Genomic DNA, 25,373 nt, shown 5'->3' with positions numbered 1-25,373 from the left:
TGAGAAAACAGACTGAGGAAACAGTCAGCAAAAGCCAGGTATTTTCCCCCCCAAATCATTTTTTTATGCTACAAAAAAATTTGGTTAAAACTAAATGTAACTCAGAGTGATTGATGTCTGTTCATGTTTATTTTCTTCAGTTTTAGTTATTGAAAAAAATGTTTTTAAATTTTATTCGAAATGCGATTTTAAAAGTATTGGAGTCTAAAAGGTGAGATGTATCATTTTGTGCTATTTAGTGACATCTAGTGGTGATAATATCATGTTGCAACCAAACATCACTGCAGGAGGTTTCTAGGTTTCTACCAGGAGCTGAATTATCTTCAGAGGACTCCTCCTCTCCTACACAAAATGAACAGGTGGTTTACACCTATTAAAACACTAAATAAAGACACTGATCTTCCCAGAGGGGCTTCTAAGTACGGTGGCAGATGCAAAAACACAGGCTACTGTTGAAACATAATAGCCTGCTCCCTATTTAGATATAAATGGCTGTAAGGTAATACAAACACAACACTATAACAATATCTATAAGTACTGTATATATACACAATAGATAAATATACAATAACTACAATTTATATATACACACTAAATAAAGGACTTCATTTATTACAGGGGGTAGCTGTTTTTTTTTTTTTACCCTCCCCAAAGCTACATTTTTTTTTTCTTGAGCCTCCCTGATTGACTGTCTGACGATGCATGAAGTGTTTGTCCCACATGATGTGTTCAATGACAGTGAAAAAAATTCTGCTTTTATGGTATATATAAATTGTCTTTTTTTTATTGCGGGCTCACTGGTTTGAAAGGCGTGTTTTCTTTTAAAATCACCAAAAATGGGGGGAAAAAACGGCAAAAGGCTAAAGGGGCACATTAAAAGGTCTATGGTTACCCATTAAACGGGATTAACTACAAAAATTCATGACTCGTATCAGACAGTATCATTCATTGTTTCCATTATAACACACTGCAGCTTGTCATGTCATGCTCGTCATGCTCAGTGGAGCAGACAAATCAAGTTCCTAATGCAGTTTGGATTGGAATTGATTTAAAGTAGTAGAAATCTGAATTTCTGATTGAAATAGATTTTTTGGCATGCAGGCCTGTTAAAGGATGATGTGGTGAAAGGCCTACAGCCCCAGTGCCTGGAATGTTTCAGCCAAGCGAATGCATTGTGGTGTAGGCAACTGCATCTCTCATTTCCTTTTGAAACCTGGAGCAACATAACCTTCCTTGTGCTGCATTCAGACGCCTTTCAGACATATTTCATGCTTTGAGCAAATTGGCTTGATTTCTTTCAAATACATAAGAATGAGATATCTAAAAGAAACACAAAAAACACTGTTGTACATATTTAAAAAATCTGTTACAGAATTATTATAGTTTAATAGTATGAAGCACTCTTCCCAGGTCATTCTAATAATAATAATAATTTTCGAAGGTAATTTTATTGTATTTTTTTTTTTTTACTAATTTCTTGCCAATTTTTGTGTCATTTCCTCTTTTATTGTTCATTGCCTTCTTCCCCCGTGTTTGAAAGGAATCAAGCCAATTTTCTCAGGTTTAAACAAGGGTTAAACAAGACGACCATCTGTGATTGTAAAAACATTACAAATATGAATATGAAGCACCCAGACATCACTGCTCATCTTTTATTTTAGGCACATACGGGGACCACCTCCGTCTCTCCACGGTTTAGTGCAACAATTTGGCTTCAAGTGTTCAACACCATACCCACCACCAAGAACACAATCTTCAGCTTCACATTCACACGCACAGTTAGGTGAGACTGAATGCATAGCAGCCCAGCTACAAGCCAAGTGCTGAATTCTAATTCATCGGATCAATCAGCCGATCATTCATCCAAAGCCATTCAGAAAACAAAGGCACACATGTAGAAGGTTGCATTGAGTTGTCACTGAATAAGTGAGCTGTGGGCTCAACAGGATATATGCTACGGGTTCCTGTACAGCAAGATGACGTGTTAGCAGCTGAATCACAGACACAAGGAGCACCACTGTCAGCAACACACTGATAGGGAAATCAGTCGCTTTCTGTCAATGGTTACTCTAATCCCCACTTCAGATGTAGATGCTAGCTGTGAGCACACATCATTTGGCCATTGACACACCGTATATGCTATGGTTGGGCTTTATGGTGAAACATCGGCATGCAGCCTGAGCGCAGGACTGAAATGTCAGTTTAATCACCACTGAGTACAAAGTAAACAGTCCACCCACTGGGAGACGCGAGCCCTTTGTTGAACCAAAGTTCAGTCCTGGTACAGCAGGAAGCCGGAGAAGGTGCTGTATTTCCATGTGCTGCCGTAGATGGCGCCGCGATGCAGCCGCAGCCACACCTGGTCTCCTTGGAACAGAGGCAGGATGGCGTGGTTGCTGGCCGTCTCATGATCCGGGGCTCCGTCGTTAGCGTATGCAGAGACCATGACCTCTTCGTTTCGCATGAGGTTAATATAGAGGGGCACGTTGATGGCGAGCTTCAGGATGTGGAAGATGAAGACGTAGGTTCCGTTGACAGGGCAGGTGAAGCGGCCGATGTGCGTGTCGTACATCTCCCCCAGGTTGCTGTGCAGCTGGTCGAACACGATGGGCTGGTCCAGGTTGCCTGGGGCAAAGTTAGCAGTGCGAGAGGCGTTGAAGGCCACTCGCAGCGGCTGGGAGAGTGGGTAGAGTTGCATGGGCAGCAGGGCGTGATGGTGGCTGTGGGGAGTGAGGGGGACCTCCAGGGTGGAGAGCGACTGGGAGCCCTCATGACCTGAGTCCACGATTGTAAACGTTGCCTCCCGCACCGGGGTGCTCACTGGGGAGGAGTCACTCCAGGCTGCTGCAGAGTCCACAGAGAGCATGTTAGAGAGGCCACAGTGGACTCAGCTACATGTTAGAGCTTTTTCACACTTGTGTCATTCAGACTGGTTAATTGAATAAACTAGTTGTTTACTCACTGGGTTTCACAGACTGTACACAAAGATGGACATCATATCAGTTCCCCTAAAATGATACCAACGCATCATGAACCCCCTTTGGTAGCTGGCTGCAGATGGCTGTTTCTACCTCCCAAAATGATATCACTCTGTTCCCAAGGGACTTATCACACCCAGACAAGTAGGTGGGTTTCCATTAACCCTCAAACTGTGCAAATTGAAACTGCGTGTACAAAACACGCGCAATGGAAAGACGCCAATTTCAAAAACAGTTTATCACAAAAAGTTTTTACACTTCCATGAGGTGGTATTTTAGGCAATTCTAAAAAGCTGTATTTCGTAAAAAAAAGGAAACACTTTTGTTTATATAACTCATCAATACGAACAATATGTGTAACATGAAATTCAAACAAACATGAAATTCTCCAAATCATGGCTCGGTATGTGTTTCATATCAGAGCTAAGCTCTCTTCCTCCGTCCACAAAGAAATGATGGTGATATTAGATTGGCTTTATTGAGTGGCTGCAATAGAAGTAAACCTGCCAATGTTTTAGACATCAATCACTGTGATTATTGCAATGTTATCGTGATTGGAAAGTCACGTAACATCGTGAGAGACGTCGCATGATATCACTCAGTGGAAACACAGTCATCTCGCAATTGTGTTTTATGGAAATTTTCATCATCGCTTAAGTTTTGTGCAAATCTGAAATGAAAATCCACCTCGTATTGAGACATGAATGACATTTTTACTTCCAGAACTCCACTCTCAAGGCTCATTTGTACTCCCCTGATGTACAAAAATAGATACGTCAGTTACAAACATCGTAACTGTCACTCTCCTCATACTTCTGTGTGTCCTTTACGATAGCACAGATACTAGAGGGGGGCGTCAATTTTTCAGTCAAAAAACGAAGCCAGGGCGGAGGAGGTTGCACTAATGTACTCAGTTCTTAAATACATTGTGACAGAGAATTCCTTTAAATAAATTGTTGATTTAAATGTTGTCATCATCTACTAAAGTTGTATCTCAATTGCCACACTGTCCATACGATCTGCAGTAGCACTGCTGCATTTTGTCCCCATCTGTAAGCTTTAATGCAGACTTAATGATGGCACAGTATTTACAGAAGGCTTGATACCTGTCCATATACATATCTAATGGCGAGCATAAATGAGCCCTTCATATTCAACCCCAAGTTAGAAGGACAGTCAAGGTCCTGATTGTTGTGATTTCTCTCAAAAACATTGGAAAAAGGCAATGAGTAACTTGGAAAGACATGAGTAAAATGAGATTTTTGTTGTTTTTTTTTTAAAGCTAGGTAAAAATGTCTACAGACAGAAGAAAGTCATGGAAAAAACTTTATTTCTAATTATCACAATTATATACTTTTTAAAAAATCTTCTGCACTCTTCCCAGGTCATTTCTGTTTGTTTTACTGTTTTTGACTAATTTTCACATTATTTTCTTTTTACCAGTGTCTTGCCAGTTTTTGTCATTTCCTCTTTTGTTGATTTCCTTCTTCCCATGTTTTTGAAAAAAATAAAATAAAATAAATCAAGCAAACATATCTACTGGAGAGCATAAATGAGCCCTTTGTCATAATCAACCCCAAGCTACCAGGATGGTCAGTTTTTTGATACTTAATAAGCAAAGCGTATCCATTTTGTTTCTCCATATGAAACCATAAAAAGTAACAAACCAACTGATTTTAAACAAGTAGGATTAAAAATAAACTAAAAAAATAGACTCATACAAAAGCAATCTTTAATCATTGACTCAATCTCACTTTGTAGTGGTGTGTTTATCTATAGACACTCTGCACTATGTATTTTCATATTTTCGGTTTTGGGGATGTTTATCTGTGTGTACCTCCTCAGAGTACAGGTAGGGCTGGAGCTTTAAAAAAAAAAAAGGTAGCCTCCAGCTGCCAGACCATACAGTTTATTTATATTTATATATCTAATCTAGGTCACTCTACATGGACAGCAGTGAACATTAATACCACATTACGCTTTGCATTTCATCAAAAATTTTATAAATGAATTTATCAAAAGTTTCTTATCGTTGACCAAACATTGACTTTCGCCCGTTATGTTTATGCATTTATAACAAAGTCAGCAACTGGTGTTATAAAATAACATTGTAATTAATGTGACTTTACTGGCCTGGCATGCTCCAGAGTTTGCTTGCTACAGCTAATAGATGCAGATACTAAAATGTGCAACATCTAAATCTAAATGATAGCCTTCTATGATAGGAACAAAATAATCAAATCATTTTTTACCATCACCATGACACCGTTTCCTACTTTCCACCATTTCTGCTGCCCTGAAAACGTCACAACTCGGCAAATCGGGTATCATCGAAATTTCCTACTTGTAATTATGACTTTAAAGGGGCTGTTCCTGTCCTTGTAACGCTTAAATACAGTATATAGGATATTTCAGAGGAGCATGTGAAGGCAGCATGAATCTGAGGTTGGCTTTCACTTTCACTGGTGAATGTGTTCACTCACAAAAAGCCACAATCCTTCATAGTACACCTCTGAGCAGAGCTAACATGAGGAACAGTAGCAGAATCAATGACATTCTCAACACCTGTCCCCTCCAGCTGCCGTCTGTCTGAAAGAATTTAAGCAGTTAGCAACAAAAGCTCATCCCTGGGGTACAGATCAGAGTTGTGTCCTTACCGCCTGAGTTATGTCTCCCTCCTCCTCGTCTGTAGCTGTGTTGGTATGCAGAGTCCTGAGGAAACACCACAGATGGACTACACTGTAAAACAGCTTCTTCTGTTTGTTTGTTGACCTGTTTGCGTGATCGCTTTCGGTTGTCTGTTGCGCGCTAATCTACATGACATACTAGTGTTTTACCACTTGTGGTTTCTCTAGTTTACAGATCCAGCTGGGGTCCAAAATCTGTTTTATGATAATTCCGCTCAGTTAACCCTGCTAGTACATGACTGGAATGTGTTTAAACACCACAGAGCTTTTATTTTGAAACTAAGGCTTTTAATTTGTAACTGGGACTGGGAACAACTAGCTCTGGTGCCGATAGATAGAAATTCCGTCAAGGCTTTTTGAGATATAATATTCATGAGAATGTGTTGGACTGACGTCCCAGAAACATAATGCTACAGCTATCACTGGCGGAAAGGCATAAGAAGTCATTTTTCAGCCTTTATTAATATTGTTTGCAGGTCGACATTGTTTTTTTTAATATGGTGCAGCCCTAAAAAGAAGTGTAGCAGTGAAAATAAAGAGCAAAATCAAGACATGACATCTTGGGTCGTCCCATTGCAAATAGACAAAATGGGACACAGTAAGTACTGCAGGTCACACAAGGACTGAAAGTCTACTGAAGCTGAGCCACTTTACGATCAGCTAACTGATTTCTGACCTCTTTGGAACTTACTCTTGCAGCATAGGGGAGAGAGCCAGAGTCCCTCTGATGGCTTGCGGGGATGTAGGATCCTCCTAAAGGAGTAGAAATCAGTGGTAAGCTTCAGCACTATCCCAGTCAGATTCATTTTAACCCAGGTTTTAGCCAGAAAGTGACAAGATTACCCCACAACACCACACTCTGAACAGATTTCTAGCAAATGAGGAGGGAAACACAGGCGTGATGAAAGAGGAAAAGGAAAGCCGAGGATAGATACCTCGATGCCAACCAGAAGAGCGAAAGGTTTGTGCCAGTCCCTTGCCGCCTCGTGCCATACCTCTCACAGATCCTCTGGTGTAGAACGACTGGCCGGGACGACCCACGCTTCCACCAGACTGGCCAGGGGACAGGAACATCTGTCCGCCGTTACCCACCGTATGATCTGACTGGTACACTAGAGAGACGGTTCGCCACCAATGGGCTCAGATAGTTAGCTGTTGACCATTCAGCCGGTGCCGAATAACAGTTTGGGAACAGTTTCGATCGACATACCTGGTTGTGGATCGTCCTCTGAAGGAGCAAACTCAGGTGGTGTCTGGGTGCTGGCAGTGCTGTACCTGGATTCAGCAAAAACTCCAGAATCTAGTTTGTAGTTCAGTTCTCCGTTCTGAGGTAACGAGGTATTCACCTTGAAGACCTGCAGTCAGAAAAACATCAGAGAAGCTTGCAGATGGTGTGCACGGCTTACAGATTACATCTTGATCTGGAGCAGACAGACTGGAGTTCACACCTGGCATCAGAACAGATCTTGAGTGACCAAACTTGATTTGCTCCGGTGGGGTTAGAGGCATCTGCAACTACTACAGGGGCTTGTTAGTGTTTCCTGTCAGATATGGACTTATTACATGAAAATGTTTGAACACACACATTAACATGAATCCAACAAGATATTATCAAATATAGACACCTTTTGTGTTTTTTTTAAACAGTGATGATGTTTTTTGTGGGCAGAGCCAAACTGGTTACAGAAAGGGACAGTGATGGTGCCAAATAAAACCAACACAAAAATATGGATCACTTGGCTGGCCTCTGATTATTTCAACCCTTAGGGACTGTTTGAAGTTTTTTTTAACACACTTTTCATTCCTCATTTTTTGATCATTTTGGCTGTGTTCAATAAATACGACATACACTTTGGAGAGATTGTGTATTTTTGTTTTAGCTTGGAATTTCCACCCCAGCTCCTACAGTAAGTTTGAAATAATCTGGAAACTAAATTGTTGAATTGTATTGATGGTGTTATTATATGCTTTTGCCTTGAAATTTGTCATTTTTACTATTTTCCACCTGATGATGTAATTTTTATCATATTTGGCATATGGAGAAAGTACATGCTTTTTTATTTTATTTTTCCCCAAACCTGTTTAAAATAGACAGTGCACAACAATAAAAGGCTACACTTCCCACAACGGACAGCAAAAGCAAAGATAAGCCTTTTGTCTTTTCCAGCAACTTTTCGCCCTTGCCTACACCCAAACACCAAATATAGAGGCCTGTACAATGAAGCAGGATTTGGGGTTAGTTATTATAGTTATTTTTAGGAGTCCCTGCTCTGTCTGTCTTTAAGCTAAGGGGCTCTTGATCTGAAAAATGTTGACGCTCTAACTAATATAAAAAGCTAACAAGGAAGCCCTTTGGTGATGGGAACTCATTTACTCTGACATGACAAAACGTAACAATGATGTTAGATCCAGCCGATACTCTGTTTCAACCACTTTTCAATATGTCAGCTGGGTCACAAACAGTAACAGACTCTTGATTCATATACGATACGTTCTGCCTAGTTGACAGTTTTAAGGTTTTACGGTTCATGAGCAGTAATTGACAGATGCGATACAAACTCCTCAGATATGATTGGTGGTGCTTGTTCATGTGTAGTAATGTCATTAGAAGCACTACATGAGGCAGAAAAACATGATGTTTTCACATACTGTCTCATGTACAACTGTCTGGATATAGAGACAGTTTAAGCAACTATACCAACTACAGCTTTTAAGTAAAACTAGATACAGCAGCAATGAGACTCCTCTGGCCCAAAATTACTGTCAACGTACAGATAGCAAGGTCACTGAAAAAAGACCCTATATCTGTCCTATGACCCATTCCCTGACCAGCCTGTCAGGTCCTCATACCTAATTCAGATATGAAGATCAAACGCTGTCAGTACCTTTACATGATGTTAGAAAAAGTCAAATTATTGTGTTAAGGGCCGTCCACACCAAGAGTGATAACTTTAAAAACGTACTTTTAAATATCGTTCCAACTCAAGTGGATGGCGGAATCCACAGTTCAACTACAACAACAAAGAAAGTGGCGAACGATATTGTTTGGATCACTCCTGGAGTGATTTCACGAACAATAGAAGTACCAACAGCCAGTCTTATTTAAACGTCTCATCCAACGGAGATTCTAACATATAATGTGGACGACAAAATGTATGTTTTTATGTTGAAAACAAGTTTGAAGTTATGGACTATTTTACTGTTTGGTTTTTGTATGTACTCCTGTGAATTTAGTCATCAATAATTGGTTTGTCTCCCTGATTGTAACAGATTCTGGCCAGTAGATGGAGCTGTTGACTGCTATCAGGAGAAGAAGAGGACAGAAAAAGTCCCTCATGTCACATTAATATGATTTATAGGCTACATAATGAATTTTGAGTTTAGATCCAAATCATCTGAATTTCAAGGGTTCAGTTTGGGTGTCATCAGGACATTTCAGGAACATTTTTTGACAATGTCTCAGGACTGCTGACAATATCGGCTTCTTAATTGCAGCTTATCTTTTTCATTTAGGATTCAGGAGCTACCTTTAAAATGGTATAATCACTCTGTCATGGCTATATGACCTACTATTGGACTGCAGATGACACAAAAAAGTCATGCAGTCAAATGATCACTGGCACTGATGGGGTCTCTGAAGTTGGTTTTGTCTTTAGTGCTGTCCTCTTTTACATTGCTACAATGTCTGCGAACAGATGTTATCTCAGACCAAAGGATGAATAAAACACAGTTTCTGTCATCTTTGAAGAGTTTGGTGAACCCATTGCCTCCTCCCAGCATACAGCAGTAGCAGCTCATCAACATCCATTTTTGTGGAGTGTGTAGCACGTGCTGTGCACTGTCGTTTACAGAATGTTATCGTTCATCAGTGTGGACGCTCACATTATCGTTATAGTGCTTGGTGTGGATGGCCCACAGTCCAACTAAAAGTGGACTTTTCAAACTAAATGTAAACATATTAGTCCACCAGAAATCATACTGAGCTGAATTTCTCAAAGTCAGACTCACACACATTTAGATAATGTGGTTGGGGGGCGATTTACTCTATCATGTATACACCGCAACCAGACCTGAAGCGGCCTTGGTGTTCTGCACATGCTCCAAAGTCCCCACGGCGGGCTTTGATCCAGAAGTCAACCAGTATAAATATGCATAAGATAATAAGTAAAAACAAAAGAAATGAAAAAAAAACAAAACAAGGCAAAGGTCCCAGGTAAGGCATAGAGAATGTAGGCACATCGGTGAAAAGTTATCCATGTTGTCTCTATTTGACATAGAACCTGTTTGTTGCTTGCTAACTTGGTATGTGATGTAACAGGTCAACTGGAAGAAGGTCCAATAACAACCATTTGAAAGGGGGCACATCTTTACCTGCGGTGGAGGAGTCGGACTTACTTCAATCAATAAATGGGAAAGTTGCGTAATCAAGCGCTAACCATAGCTCCACTTAACTGTGCATGGAAACCCACTGAATGATGCACTTGCATTAACACTTACTGACTGAATGTTCTGAAACTGTGCACATGTCACAGTTTGCCTGGTGGGGGGTGTGGAGAAAGTCTGTCCCTGGGGAGGGGTGGAGGTGCAAGATGCCACCCCACTACAGGGGGACTGCTTTCCAGACTCAGGTACTGGCCTCTGTAGAACACCAGAAGAGATTCAAAGTTTCATTAAAAACAAAGGCAACACAAGTACTTGGTCTAATGACATAGACAAGAAAGCTCACTTACCCGAGGATGGTTATTCTCTTCTAGACTGTCTGAGATGGTCGAGTCCATGTGGTACAGCGGTGGTGAAGGAAACTTCTTTAGTTCCACCAGCTCCTGCAGAGATAAAGACAGTTTCAACAACATCCAAAATGCAGGTTTCTAAATATGCTGCGCCTTATAGCCAATGTGCAGCATCTCACATGAGGTAGGTCCTTAGAGGAAAGCTTCAGGTCACAGGTCTCCAGGCACTGGTCCCCATTCGTCAGACTGCCTTTGCGTTCTGTACGCCTGGCAGGAAGTGGGGTGGACTGGGAGGGTGGGGTGAGGATGAAGTGACGATACGTCATTTCAATTCTGATCACAACTGACTCATCAAAAGACAGAAAAATTTGAGAACTTACATGCATAGGTTTGGGCAGGACATCAACTGAGCTTCTTAAGTCTGTGTGACCTGGTTAGTAAGAGAAAATGAAATATGATGGATCAAGAGATTACAGAAGTAATTTTTATAGAAATGTCACTGTATGAGTGTGTTTGAAGTCCATGTTTGGTTCCGTTTTTTATAAGCAACTATTATTAGTTGTATGCCTCTGTGCACCAGTCAAGTCAGTCCATGTCTGCCAAGGTGCGCATGGTGAATATTGCTGCAGAAATTTGGAATATTCATGTTTGAAATTAACATTGGCATGTTGGAAATAAAGATCTAACTAACTTAATATCTAAAGCCTCTCAAACAGCAGCACAGAAGGTCTCTATGATTTACAGATTAGTATCGCCGATGTAGTATCTGACCAAATGCCTCCCCTTCTGTTCCGGATATTTAGAGTAATAGACAGCAATGTGTTTTTTTCAAATACTGTTTAAGTGAAGTTGACCTTTGACACTGTGAATATAAAATAAAATGTTGCTTCATAATTATACCTGATTTAACATTTGTTTGAAATGCTGTCAAAACTGTATCAATTCTTGACTCAACCAAAACATATTTTATAATGTCACAGTGACCTTGACCACCGAATCTAAAGCAGTTCAGTCGAGTCAAAATGGACGTTTGCGCCCAATTAAGAAAAAAAAAACTCTTAAGGTGTTCTTGAAATATCACCTTCACGAGTGAGACAGATGAAGTTCACAGTGACCTTTGACCACCAAAATCTAAATGAGTTTATTTTTGTTTTGTGTCAGATTTGAAGAAATTCCCTCAAGGTGTTAATTTTTCGCGTTCAGGGACATCTTATTATATACATTGTATTATAATGTGTTTGTATATAATGTACATTAGCATGCTTGACATCGTTGATATGTTTACCATGTTCAACATCTAAGGCCACGTTTAGAGGAGGGAGCCCCACTAAAAACTGAAAAGTCTTTTCTTTACTTTTTTAAGATTTCTGCCTTCAGGTGATAATATTATGAAAACGATCCTTGTGTACATGGATCTGCAAAAACAACCAAAAATAATGCAGTATACATGCAAGGCCAGTAGTTGGTGGTGCAACTCTTTAATGACAAACCATTAAGAAGACCATGCACCTACACATAAAGGGGTTCTTCTACAGAGTGCCAAGTCTTAAACTAGAAGACAATGGCAAACAAGCACGAGAACCGACAATCTACACTTTGCTGGAGGAGTGTTAATAACCTCAGTAGAGTCAGCAGCGAAAACAAAGCTCGGTAGTCCACCACTGTTGTTATTGTTGCCCTCCTACTCGCGAATAGCTCTTTGTCTCAAATATAATGCCCATGAGTGAAATGAGGCCGTGACGTCAGTATCACAGTAGTCACGTGCAGTGGCAGTTTACACGGCAACATAAGGGGGATGTGTTTTCAAAAGATTATACTCTGGAACCTGATTACAAAAGTTTCCATTTTCAGGCCCCTAAAATGCCATTGTCATGTGAACAAAAGGCCAAACCGCAACAAAAGTTAAATGTTTCATACAAGAACCATTGCCGTGATAACAGCCCTTAAGATGTAAGCATGCTAACATTTGACCTTGGAAATAAAGAGGTTTGACAAAATCCCACCTCAAGGACCTGTACCAGCTGTTTCCCCCCATAAGCTTTGCTTTCAACCATCACAAGGGGCCTTTACCATGAAGCATGATTAGTGGTCAGACCAGGCTTTCTTGTCTCACTTTTACCCAGGACGGATCACTATGTTAACATTCTGCACAGCAAACCTGCTCCAGAGCATTTCAAATTGTGAAACTCATCAAAAACTTTCAACAGTTCAGCTGTTGAGCAATTTAATTCGCTGGTCTCCTGCACACACACAGGGGAGTGGAGTCTCATAACACACTATTCTGAGGGGAGAAAATGTTTCAGCTGGGGTTGGCTGCAATGTGTCAGGTGTCACCGCTAACTTTTTTTTTTCTTATATCCTGATGCAGGAGATGGTCCATCTTTGTGGCGTGGCATAGTTTGGCTCATTTAAAACTGTCACTGGGCCTCACGCAGCAACATTCTGTTAATTTTCTGTTCAGAGAAAATGAAAGAAATCACCTTTCAGCACAGGTAATGCCCCCTAAACACCATACAAGGGCAGATTTTTTTTGCCATGTTCAAAGACTCTGAAACATGAACAAGACTGGAGACATGACACCATAAAAAACGTAAGAAGAAAAAGAACTTCTGCAGTAGTAAAATTGACGTAGGCCTACTGTTAAATAAACTTAAAGTAAATATGATTTTAGGGAAATATGAGTTATTAAAAGTAAAAGTACACATGCATAAAGGTGTAAAAAAAATGAAATAATTTGAAATAATTAAAAAACTTGAAAAGAAAAAGCAGCAAGTCCACATATGTACATTTGAATGAGAAGCTGGAACCATGAAATATGTTTGCATGAAAAAATGGTGATTTGTAAAGAAGTTCTCCAATAAGTACTGGAGTAAAAAGTACAATATTTCCCTCTGAAGTGTAGTGGAACAGAAATGGCAAGTGACATGAGATTAAAGTACTCAAATAAATAAATAATAAATCATCTCAGATTTGTACTCTAGTACAGCACTTGAGTGTACATCCTTCTGTACTACTGTACAGAAGGAGGCACAGTATGTGATATTAAAGTCATTGGGATCAATGCGCCAAGTATAGAAGGATCTCTTTAGCCCTGAAATTTAACAATCCAGTCATTATCATTCCTATAAAACATCATCTAAATGCAATTAAATGATTTTCATGCATTTTTAAAATATTCCTCAAATAGTAAAATTTATTTCTCCTTGCGCTTGGCAACGGATTTGTGGTTTGTAAAAATGAGATGTTTTTCTCTTTCTAGGTCAGAGTGCTCTGGACTTCTTGTAAAATTTTCTCTTACTTGTGGATATGAACAAATATAAGAAAAAAAATCTGTATCGTTTCTTGCATGAGGCCCAATGAATTGCAAATCGGACACCACAGCCTGGACAAAAGTAGCAATAGAAAAGTACCACATGTGACATGGTTTAAAGTAGAGCCTGACTGATACTGGATTTTGGGGGCTGATACCGATATTTGGGAATAAAGAATTTCGATATTTATATATGGGCTGACACTATGTATAGATACAATTATGTGGCGCAATTATCCCTCAGATATGGTTATTAAAAGGTTATTATATAACGGTTATGGACATTGCAACAAAGATATGTCATTGAGGCAGGATATTTTACAGTTTAAAAATAACCTTTATTGTCAAAAATGACATCACCGCACTGAAACAGTAAACCGCATTGGGAATTAAATCATTCTTAATTACTCTAGACATCTTTTGCTGCATTATGTTCTGTTAAAAGCAAACTTTTCATATCATTCATATTGAACAACATAAAAGCCGAATCCGATTTATGTGTTAGATGAATGTTGGCCGATAAAATCGGCTGACTAAAATATCGGTCAGGCTCTAGTTTTAGGCTAGTGAGTGTCAAACTGATTGTCAGATTGGTGACTCGTTCAGAGTTACCCAGAGGAGATGGAGATCCAGATGGCCGTCTCTTCAGTCTGGGGTGGCCATTAGTGGGGGACATCTCGCTGTCCAGAATAGAGTCCTGGACAGAACAGATCATTTTAAAACCTTCAACTGTCTTCAAGACTTGTAAATACTGAAACCACAGTTTCATGTTATACTGGGTGGTTCATCAAATTTTCAAACTCCACCTGCATAAAACTGAAGGAGCCATGGATCTTGGTCATGAGGTCCTCCAGGTGTTGCTTCCTCAGGACAGGGTCTTTGGGTAAGGCAGATGGAGAGTTGAAGACCTCCACAGGCATATTCATATGAAGAGCCTGTCAGGGGTGGGATGACATAAGTTTGTTTGATGAATGGAACAAAAGCAAAACAAGATGTGCGTCTTTTTTTTCCTTCAGTGTCTCTGAATACCAATACTGTGAATACTGAATACTGTGTGGACACTGCAGGTTATCTACAGTAGAGATGTCTGTACATTTTTAACCACCTGTTTTGTACTCACCGACTTGGTATGCTGCTCTCCTTTGGCTCTCCTCTCTTTCCTCTGGGGGAAACAGCATGCAATAATTATTGTGTAGACACCAGTAAAATTCTGGACCTCACACAAATCAGAACAGATTCCCAGTTTGAAGTTTAAATAAGACTCACTGCCTGGCGGTTGTATGCCTTAGTGCACCCGTCAAGTTGTACTCACAGTGAACATCCATGTCAGTGAAAACATGGATGCTTCACACACAGAAGATCTCTACAATCAGCACAGTTTACAGATCAGTGTCACCAATTCAGTATCTGACCAAATGTCTGTTCCTGAGATATGATGTTGAGTAATAATCATAAAAGTCTTTTTACCAAATATTATGATGTCACAGTGAAGTTGACCTTTGACCCTTTTCAATGTAAAATGTCTTCACTTTAACATTTGTGTGAAATTTTGAGTGGTTAAGTAATGAGTCCTAAAACACAGAAGTCTGTTAGCATTTTTGCACTTAGGTGTCCTCGTCTCAAAATCTATCTCTTTTTTTTTTTTTTTTTTTTTTTTTTAATGGGTTTAACTCCCGCCGGCGGAGCGACAGACTTCCAGATAAGCGTCTGGGTTAGCTTGAATGGCGGTCTAATAAACGTAATCTTGTGGCTCCTTTAGACTTTCCAAATGTTATTGAACCGGACGGTTTACACCCAGACAGGGATAGAAGACATTTCGTGGGGGTTTTGTATGCTAACAAAAAATTATTTACTGATTAACTGACATCTCTCTCTTAGCAAATGGGGAAAAGTCTCAGGGCAGTGTCATCAAGTTAGCGACTCAATGGTGTAATTCCACTTTCTGCCAACACATGGCGCACTACCCAAGGGCTTGGTTTTTACTGTGTTTGTAGTTGTGATGTTTAAGTCGTGCGATCACAATGTAGTTGGTTTATAGTTTACTTCCTGGTTGGCCTACAAAAATGCGTCATTCCTTCACCACTCTATTAGGAAGTGGGCGTCAGAGGGCAGGCCCACAGGAAGGCAACTTAAGCCCTTGCCAATGCCACATAAAGGGGGTGTCACTGGTTGTGGCTGAAGAGTTGAGATCCTGTCTGGACTCCTAAATGACCATCCAGAGGCCAACCAGAAGACACTCACCATGAACAACCTGGGCTGGGCCTGCCTTGACTAGGTTGTCTTGTGATAAAATGCTGAAACACCCAATGACGTCAAGGTCTACAGCTGATAATGTGCTGTACTGGTAAAATGCAGATGGGATGGTGCAGATTGAACAGGCTTTTGCCTCCTCAGACATTGTGCTTTGTGGGGTAGAAACACATAACATTTCTTCTTGCTCCTCAAAATGCCAGGCTTGACCCATTGCTGCAAAGCAGCTATAATTGCAGTGCTGAATCTTCAAGGATTGTAACACAGAGTCCTATCAATGAATCTAAAGAATCAACTACTAAATTCAAAGCTATGATTAATTTTCTTCCCACCTAAAAAAAGGTGTTCTATAGCAACTCTTCTTGGCTCCTACCTCCTATCTCCTACCGTCCTACTGCCACTAGGAGTATCCTCCAGACAGGTGATTTGGGTTTAAATACGTTTGAAGTCAAAATCAGGAATTTGATAGCAATACAATTGGCCACGAAACCGCACACATGTTCAGATACTTTTTGTCCATCAACACAACTGCAATGCTAAGTCCATCACCAAGAAGGTTTAATAGCACTCACATGTTTGCAGTCAGCAGCCTGTTTCTTGGCAGCGCCTGGGACTTTGGGGATAAAGGTGGCAGCTCCTCTCCATTGTTTGTGGACTGCAGCTTTGGGGGACACACATCCATCTGAGAGCTCCATATCCCAGCAGTCAGGAGGCTCCCGCTCCCTCGTGGTCTGGAAGTCCCCCTTCCAGTTCTGGGTAGAAGGAGGCCCCATGTCAGTCCGGTACAGTCTGTTGAAAAACTGCCATATCACCAACACAGCATCAGTGGATCCTGGAGCATGCTGACAGTCATATGCACAGCTCTGAGATACAGCTTGGATACCACTCTTACCTCCTTCGAAACCTCATTTGGTTTGGAATTTGATGGGCCTGACAGGAGGGAGAAAAAATTAATAAATCTGCAAATCTTCATTTTCAGAGATATCTAACCCCACTTAAATTTAAGCCTGATCATCTTACTGTTGTGTGTGGTTGATCTCTGTAACACCTTGCTGGGTAGAGGTGGAAGACAGCTGAAGTACTTGCAGTTCATCAGCCTGTTGAGCTCTTCTTTCAACAGCTTAACTGAAAAGATGATTAAAGAAAAGTTCATATCAGAAGATCACAAAAGCAGGGCTGAAAGGAGACTGAATTCTTGCAGGTACTACTACCCCAACCTTTATCCCTACATATTGTTCTCCCCCCGGCACTAAACTTCATGCCAGGCTTGCGGTATGTAATATTTCAGACCTTTCTGAAATTTCACTGGGGCATACGGTATATGTGTTTAACATATTCCCATGGTGAGTGCGGTACTCACTTTCAGCTTTTTAAATCAGTACTCAAGAGAAACCCTCAAAATGTCAAGTAATATTTTTATGAAAACATTGCATAAAGTAGTTGTGGTCTGAAACAAAGGTCTCTGTGACCAAATTTAAAAACTATTCTCCTTAATAAAAAGAAAAATACAACTGTACACCTTCTGAATTCAATTTTCACTTTTACTGAAAACTGACAAGGCTTAATTGCCTCGTTTCTGACTTAAAATAAAACTCAATCAAACCGTCTTGGTTACTCGTTAGTAATCTCGTTAGTAAGTCCACTGTTCCAACAATCACTACCTCCAGTTTGGTCAAAATAAATCCTTAAATTACAAAGTTAGATATAAAAACATGCTGTTATTCCCTGCAGAGTTTAATAGAAAAAGGAGCACTTGTGTTTATGACAGGATTCAAAAACGCACTTTCAGGATTTCTAAATATCCTGGTATACCGTAATGCCACGTGCCGCCTAAACCTACTTCATGCATCCCTGAACACACGTGTGGTGCAGAAATAAAAACAATTGACTTCATGTATAGCAAATGATGTATCTAAATGATGTCAATGCCACATGACTTTTATTTGAATGTTTTGTCAAAAATTGTCAAATTTCCCCCCCAAACTGTACCAGGTTACATGAGCTTCACTCATTCTCACGAATATCAGAATAAATGTTCTTCCAGTTAGTGAGCAGAGATTGTTTTGTACAAATAAAATCCAAATGAGAATCGATTGCAGTATATCCCACTTTAGCCAACGTGTTTTAGATTCCCAAAAGAGCACATAAGAGTAAACAATTCTATGTACCACATCGCATCATATCAGCCAAGGCTACATACACATACACAGCCTCATAAACAACAGAAACAGCAAGCCAATTCATATTTATCAGAGGCATTTCTGAGTTTTTATTGAAGTATTTTTTATAGCTTTGAATAAGATGCTCAACTGCAATGCAAAGGTATTTCTTCTGATGTCAGTACATGATTGGAAACCACAAGTGTTGTCATATATTTTTTCCAATATATCCCATTTTAGGCCAAAATATTGACATCAAGATTGCGAACTACATTTGCCATCTGCCTTTGAAAACCAGGAGCAGCCTGAGGATAAACAAAAGTCATACAAACCTGGAGTTGCAAAATGACAAACTATGTGCCTCAGACATCTAAGCTCAGATATCTATACATGTGTTTATACTCACATGTGGATCCAGCCACCAGTTTGTCTTTTCCCTCTAGCAAGTCCAAGTAGGCCAGAGCTGCCTGCTCCATCTGCTCCTCTAAACTACAACACAAGATGGACAACAGGTCATCCTGAAGTCAAGAACCCATATGTGACCAGCTCTGAGCTCCAGTGTGGAGCTGTACTGTAGAGGTTCTCTTAATACCATCATCTGCCAGAGGGACAGGACTGGTCAACTCATTAACTACAGTTTGCATACACTGTATTATTATTAACTTCAGAGTTTTAGTGTAATGTGCAACAAGAAATACTGCCACGTTAGCTGTATGCCTCTGTGCACCAATCAAGTTGCACTCACAATTTACATCCACAGTCTGAACACTCGGCTCAGCACACATCTTCCAAGGTTGTGTGTCAAGGTGGATACCCAAGGTTATTGTCACCAATTCACCAAATGTCTACACTTCTGTTATTGACTCACTGTTTTTGAGTATTGGCCAGAAAAGTGTTTTTGCTGAATACTGCGTTGTCAGAGTGAAGTTGACCTTTTGGATATCCTATCAGACAATTGTTTAAAAATTAAGTATATGCATTTTTTTGGGTCATAGTCAAAAATATGAACTTTAAACATGAAATGCTAATCAGCTCATTGTTTAGTCCAAGTGGATGATTGTGTCAAAATTTGAGGAAATTCCCTTAAAGAGTTCTTAAGATATCGCTTTCACAAAAATGAGATGAATGCAAGTTCACTGTGACCTTGACCTTTGACCACCACAATCTAATTGGTTCACTCTTGAGTCAAAGTGGATGTTTGTGCTATATTTGAAGAAAATCTTTCTTGGTGTTACGATATAACATTCACAAGAATAGGCCGGACATACCATGGACTGAATATAAAGATAACATTTCAGTTGCCTCAAGGTCTAACATTTCAATCTGGATCGCCCCCTGGTGTCTGTCTGCAGTATAAGTCAAAATGCCCACCCCTCCATGTTAGTAAATAGGATATTGACCAAACTCAAAACTCAAAGAGTTTTTTCCAAAGATGGTTTCTGTCATTGAAGGTAGGTCTCATCACCCTGATCTTTGTTTTTGGTTTATGGTAAGTTTGGTTTTAATTGTTTATTCGATTCAACAAAAAAGGGCTTTTCCACCATGACTGACGGCTGTGACAGTCAATCCACGCACTCTTATTCTATGGGGCTGCTCGCGATTGGTTTGACAGGTGTTTGGGTGGAAACTCTCCCATCGTGGATATCACTACTGCACAGACTCCAGCAACAAATGGCGTTTCTAACATCTGTATCTGGGATATTTAAGCATCAGTTAAGCATAGCGGGGGGAAATGGGGGCCCATTGTCCATCTTTATATATATATAGTCTATGGGACATACAGGACAATCTGAAAACAAATGACTCGGGCTTCAGCTATTCCCAACACAGAGGACTTTAACACTCTATACAACATACCATTACACCTTTTCATGTTTTTAATTTAAATTTTTGTTATGCCATTTTAAGAATTTTGGCTAGTTTAGTGATAGTCCTAACACTCACCTCAGTCTGTTGTCCCTCTCGACTCCCAACAGGACAGCGAGCTCACTAAGGCTTTGCAGCTGTTGGGCTGTCATGTGGGGCGCCTGGTTGTGTCCAGCCAGCAGGTCTCTCATGACATCTTCCTGCTTCAGCCTGTGGAGGAGGTGCTGGACCTGCAGCACAGTGCTCAGACGCCTCCTCTCCTCCTCCATCTTCACCGTCTGCTCCTTCTTCATTGCTTTCCTCTGGGCCCTTAGCAACTGCAGTGGCAGGATGATTCAATGAGCAGTTTGAGAACATGCATTAAATTTGGTCACAGAGACCTTTGTTTCAGACCACAACTAGTTTATGCAATGTTTCCATAGAGCACAACTCTTAAAACTGTTAGTGTCTGAACAGTAGTAAACATTGGAGTGTGAAAAATGTTTTTTAATCAATATATGGCATCTAAATGATAAATATTTTATAATTCTTTAACTTATAGAGGTCACTTGACAATATAAAAGGAAACAGTTCATGAGGGGAAAGTATTTTTGGCACACATCTTCCCCTCTGTAGCATATAAGATCTCAACAATAAGCAGTTTCAAGGTGGACACCCAAAATTAGTGCCACCAATTCAGTATCTGAGCAAATGTCTCCCCTTCTGCTCCTGAGATATGATGTTGAGTAATGGACAAAAAAGTGTTTTTGCAGAACATTATGATGTCACAGTTGACCTTTTGGATATAACGTGTCATTACTTCATCATTTTATCCATTAGACATTTTTGTGATTTTTTTTTGTGGTCATAATTAATGCATAAATTCTTGAGCTTCGTGCGATCACAGTCATCTTGAATTTTGTCCTTCGATCACCATGTTCTAATCTGTTCGTTCTTGAGTCCAAGTAGACTCTCAAATTCCTCTCAAATTTGAGGAAATGCCTCTTGAGATATTGCGTTAAAGAGAATGAGTTAGACACATGAGACAACGTTTGTCATTTTTGCTTTAAAAAAATAGCTGTAGTAGTTTCAAAAGTTTGCCAAGTCAGTACTAGATCAACGCAGAGGCTAAATAAGAACAATACACTGCATTCCAAAAATGTAAATTCTTGATGGCAGATTTTCAAATAACCATATCACGCCAAGTAACCTAAACTAGCCATCAGCATCTGTGATGCACCACAGCAAAAAGGTATGCTGGGAGAAGAGCCAGCAATTTAAATTTTAGTTAGCCTTTCATGGCATAAAATGCTATTTTAAAACTGAGCACAATACATCAGAGGTTCCTTGCTGTACTTGACATGCCATTAAAGCCTAACAGTTCTCACTGTAAGAAGCCAGTCCGAAGTGGGTTGTCGTCAGATTGCCAAAGACTTACATTCTGAGTCAAGGAATCCAGGGTTTTGTGCAGCTCCTGCGCAAATGCCAGGTGATGCAGCACTTCCTCATACTTTTCCACAGCTGCCTGGAAAATAAAAACAAATGGACATAGTGTCGATGTGAGGGTATAAGGACAGGGGGATGTCCTACCTGTAAAGCCCTCTGAGGCAAATTGTGATTTGTGATAATGGGCTTAATAAATAAAACTGACTTGATATAAACCCTGAGCACAAGCCCCAAACACATGGCTTTTACATTCAAAAGATCCTTCTCACTGTTACCAATACACTGTCAGGTCTTACCATCTGATCCTTGTTCAGCTGCTCGCCCCAGCTCAGCCTCTTCTTGTAGTCTTCCAGTTTGAGCTGTGGGCACAGTGGACAAGTCACTAAATCCAGGTGCCTGTCTCCACCTATCCATTTCTCTTTATCCCAATACCATCCTACCTTTTTCTTCTCCAAGTTACGGACTTTGTGCTTGAGGCAGATGAGACCATCTTCTATGTAGGTATCGTAGCCGTGGTAGGCGGTGGAGGCCTCCAGGCTGAGCTGCAGGGTGCTCAGACCACCGGGCGAGCCCACCTTTGGGCTACCAGCCATCACCAGGCCCTCTCTCTCCTGCCCCTCCTCTGAGTGCTCAGGTGGAGGGGTGACATCCAGGGTAGGGGAAGGAGTCAGCTGCACCATGTTGAGCTCCACACTGGAAGGTGAGGGAGAATTTTTAGTAAATTAAAAAAAGTAAGTGGTGAGCCATAGCCAGTGGCCGCATTTGCCATAGGCGATATAGGTGGCCACCTGGGGTGCAGTGTTGTTGATGCATTGTTGATGCATTGTTGATGCATGAACAATGCATGATGTGATCTTTGATGTGTAACATTAAAGCTACAGTGGAGTCAAAATTTCAAGTTGAAATCCGCAGAGGAGAGCGAGTCGTCGTAGTTGTTAGCAGCCTGTGACTGCAACTAACAGCTGAGGGTGATTACATTGTTAGGCTTTCTTACCCTCTTCGGTAAAAATTGAGTATTAGGTGAACCAGAGGTGCTGAAATGCAAACTCATTTCCAGGTTTTAGGACTCATTCCTGAAGTACTCTGTTGTTTTGTATTGTGATGCGTTCAAGCTTGGGCAAAGGTAAATTATAAAGTTCTCATGATGTGTTCAATGTACTCTTAAAAAATGTAGATGAGAAACTTAAACAACTACAGCTGTTTGAGGGTGAAATTTGTTGACGTTCTTATAGCAATATAAAACAGATTACGAGGATATTATGACATACATAGTTAAAAGACTTAGAAGTAGAAGTAGAGATGTCCCAATCCAATCTCAAACATTGTACTCAGGGCCAATCAAGTCATTTTTTGACTGATTCGGATCAGCTATATTTAGGTTTTAATTTAATTTAAATTTAATGCATAACAAAATAAAGTGTACCTTTCATTCACTTTCCTGCACTAAGCTGTCTTTTCCCTCTACTAGGTTCTAAAGTATGTATAAGAGCAGCAGCTCAGTCTGGCTCACCGTAAAGCTCCACACACCCTAAATGAAAATGCAGTATTGTTCAGTTACGTTATTTACCATAGTTATGAGAACTCTCGTGTCATTCAGTTCAGTTTTACATTCTCAGGTTTTGCCTACGACTATAGCGCATGGTGTTTCTCAGCCCTGCTTGGAGCAAAGGAGAGAATTGCAGAGCTAACTACAACCTCACTCATCAGACCACTGCAAGAACAATTAAAGCTGTGCGAGCAAAAAGCAAACATGAGGCGTAGTCTGCCCAAAAAATGTTACAACAAGAAAAATTTACACTCAGTGGAGAACAGTTTACTAATGTGACTCAGACACATAGTGCACGGACGCAACACACACAAGCAATTACTCTTTAAGGGACATACATTCACTCAAGACAGCAATGAGGTCAAAAAAAGATTAAAGGGAGGGTTTGTCACTTTAAACTTGTAAAATACATAAATAAATAAAAATAACAATAACAACAACAACAATAATAATAAATACAGGCTACTGCATTACTTTTATCCATTGGATTATACACTTGATTGATTTCAATAACTTTAAAGAAATCTACTTTTAGTGTGCACTGTGCAGCTCTATTATCTAGAAAAATAGGATAATTGAATCGTAACTCTATCGTAGATCCTTAATATTAAATGACCCGGACGGAGAGCGAAAAAAAAACGGGATTGAGACATCCGTATTTTGAAGCAGATATTTCTTTATTCTTTTTAAAATGCGTTTTAAGTAAAACACTACAAAACACTATAAAACACTACTATACAAATCTTAGAGTCCTGATGAAAATAAGGCAATTTCTTAAAAAAAAAAAAACATGGGAAAAAGTTAGTGGGCATCTTGGTAAGAAATGTTCATCTTATTGCAATAAAATAGTAGATTTAGACAATTTAAAAAATAGGGAACATTTTCTAGAGAAAAGCTATATTTATAAATAGCACAATCATATATTTAAAAATATGTTATAGAATTATCATACAAACAGATTTCTTAACTTTCTTATTTCTCATTTTTAAATAGTAATTTTCATTTAATTTAATGTTTTTCGTTTTTTTTTTTTTTTAACTCTTTTTTTACTTAAAAAAAACATCTCTTGTTGCTCATTGCCCTCTCCCTGATAAGAAATCAAGCCAATTTGCTTAGGTTACAAAGAGTTAAAGGTTGTTTCATAAATGTGTATCACTGAATTTGTGCTCATTCAAAGGTAGTGTAGTGAAGGGCTTCATTAACTTCAAAACACTTCAGTTATTTTTATAGTGTAGATTTATTTTCCTTGGGAGGGTGGGGGCTTTCCTGGGGCACCAAATGCGCTAGAACCGCCACTATCCACGGCGTTTCTGTGCTCTGCACCTAACAGAGCAAAGACGCTGCTGGTACCAGGCTGAGTGTTTGAATAGAAAGTGATGGACTGAGCCCAGTTTGGTCAGCAGCCAGCCCCGTGACACTGCATATACTGAACCGCGTGCTCATTCTGGATCCATCAGGAAAGCTGCACGAGCAGAAAGCATCAGCTTCAAACAGCATGCAGGAGGAGCAGCTTTTAAATATCCATGGGTGTATACTGCACCATAATATGCAGAACGCCAAATCAGCCAATCCAGCAGGATATAATCAACAATTAAATCTTTGCGATCAATCATGCTGCAATCAAGTCCCGAAGACATGCAGTCGATTCTAAACCCTCAAACGTTGCTGCAAACATGCTTAGACAAGACAAGGCACTGGTTCATGGGAGCACAGTCCAAACTTCCACTCCATGTTTTAATGGTTCCCAGTTTAATCATCACACACGTCAGCATTTTATTAAAAACACACGCCACGCCGACACAAACAGCTGACCCACCTCGTGTCTTTGGCTCGTGCGCGTTGAATTCTGTCCGTGGAGCCTGTGAACATCGGAAAGCCCCGACACAGATCGAGCCTGTCCAGCCTGCTGTTTGTCTGCAGAGGGCCTCACTGCTGTCAGCTCATACCTTTATACACCCTGCTGCCGGACACAGGCACGCCCATAGCATCTACCCGACCACATCCGGTTCTGACACCTGTCACTGTGCACGCACACAGGACTCCGATTGAAAAATAAATAAATAAATAAATAAATAAAACAACGGAAGTGCCTTGCAATACAACAGAACGAAGATTTTTGTAAATGTAAAATTTTAGCTCTCTTAATATTACATTTAAGATTAAGTGGATTATTGAATACTGAATATTATTTAATAATTAAATTATTATTATTAATAATAATGATAATGGTGATAATGATAATAAGTATTAATAATAATAACCAAAATCATAATAATACATTTATTTGTATAGCACAGTTAATACAGCAAGTGAAACTCAAAGTGCAAAACTAAGAATTACAGATAAGGCAATAAGCTATATTAAATAAGATAGGAGTACACAACCACATAGACACTTATACATGCACACATGAAAGAGAGAA

The 25,373-nt window shown here is 39.9% G+C and overlaps 1 protein-coding gene across 3 annotated transcripts; it reads right to left on the bottom strand.

The window, feature by feature from the left end:
- Window positions 1–1,636: 1,636 nt before the first annotated feature.
- On the bottom strand, window positions 1,637–24,926 carry caprin2 (caprin family member 2). 3 transcript variants are annotated; one of them, XM_088072793.1, is made up of 21 exons: window positions 24,768–24,926; window positions 21,846–22,098; window positions 21,702–21,764; window positions 21,398–21,484; window positions 20,059–20,297; window positions 18,521–18,603; window positions 16,976–17,080; window positions 16,848–16,885; window positions 16,528–16,755; window positions 14,826–14,867; window positions 14,512–14,640; window positions 14,318–14,402; window positions 10,776–10,825; window positions 10,575–10,682; window positions 10,396–10,488; window positions 10,163–10,303; window positions 6,876–7,020; window positions 6,601–6,777; window positions 6,357–6,418; window positions 5,636–5,690; window positions 1,637–2,844 (listed from the first exon to the last, which is right to left on the bottom strand). In XM_088072793.1, exons 1-21 carry the CDS (start codon window positions 24,818–24,820, stop codon window positions 2,273–2,275), a joined length of 2,808 nt encoding a protein of 935 aa, XP_087928919.1. In that variant the 5' UTR covers window positions 24,821–24,926; the 3' UTR covers window positions 1,637–2,272. The 3 variants fall into 3 exon arrangements, with proteins under 3 accessions (XP_087928919.1, XP_042367719.1, XP_087928920.1); XM_042511785.2 differs by having other exon boundaries at window positions 6,661–6,777; XM_088072794.1 differs by having other exon boundaries at window positions 16,528–16,707.
- Window positions 24,927–25,373: the final 447 nt, after the last annotated feature.

Source organism: Plectropomus leopardus, chromosome 22, assembly GCF_026936395.1.
Source record: "Plectropomus leopardus strain MGB_pleo_1.0 chromosome 22, ASM2693639v1, whole genome shotgun sequence".
In the NCBI taxonomy this organism is placed as follows: Eukaryota; Metazoa; Chordata; class Actinopteri; order Perciformes; family Serranidae; genus Plectropomus; species Plectropomus leopardus.
Note: the sequence above shows the minus strand (reverse complement) of the source record. Positions and strands in the feature narration are given on the sequence as shown.

Bases quoted from the DNA above. Each gene is read 5' to 3' on its own strand.
- caprin2 (XM_088072793.1), bottom strand. From the start codon at position 24,820: ATGTTCACAGGCTCCACGGACAGAATTCAACGCGCACGAGCCAAAGAC. The intron at 10,826-14,317 runs GTAACTCTGAAC...CTTACTAACCAG, and splicing joins TGGATCTCCATCTCCTCTGG to GTCACACAGACTTAAGAAGC. The intron at 10,683-10,775 runs GTAAGTTCTCAA...CCACCCTCCCAG, and splicing joins TCCTGCCCAAACCTATGCAT to TCCACCCCACTTCCTGCCAG.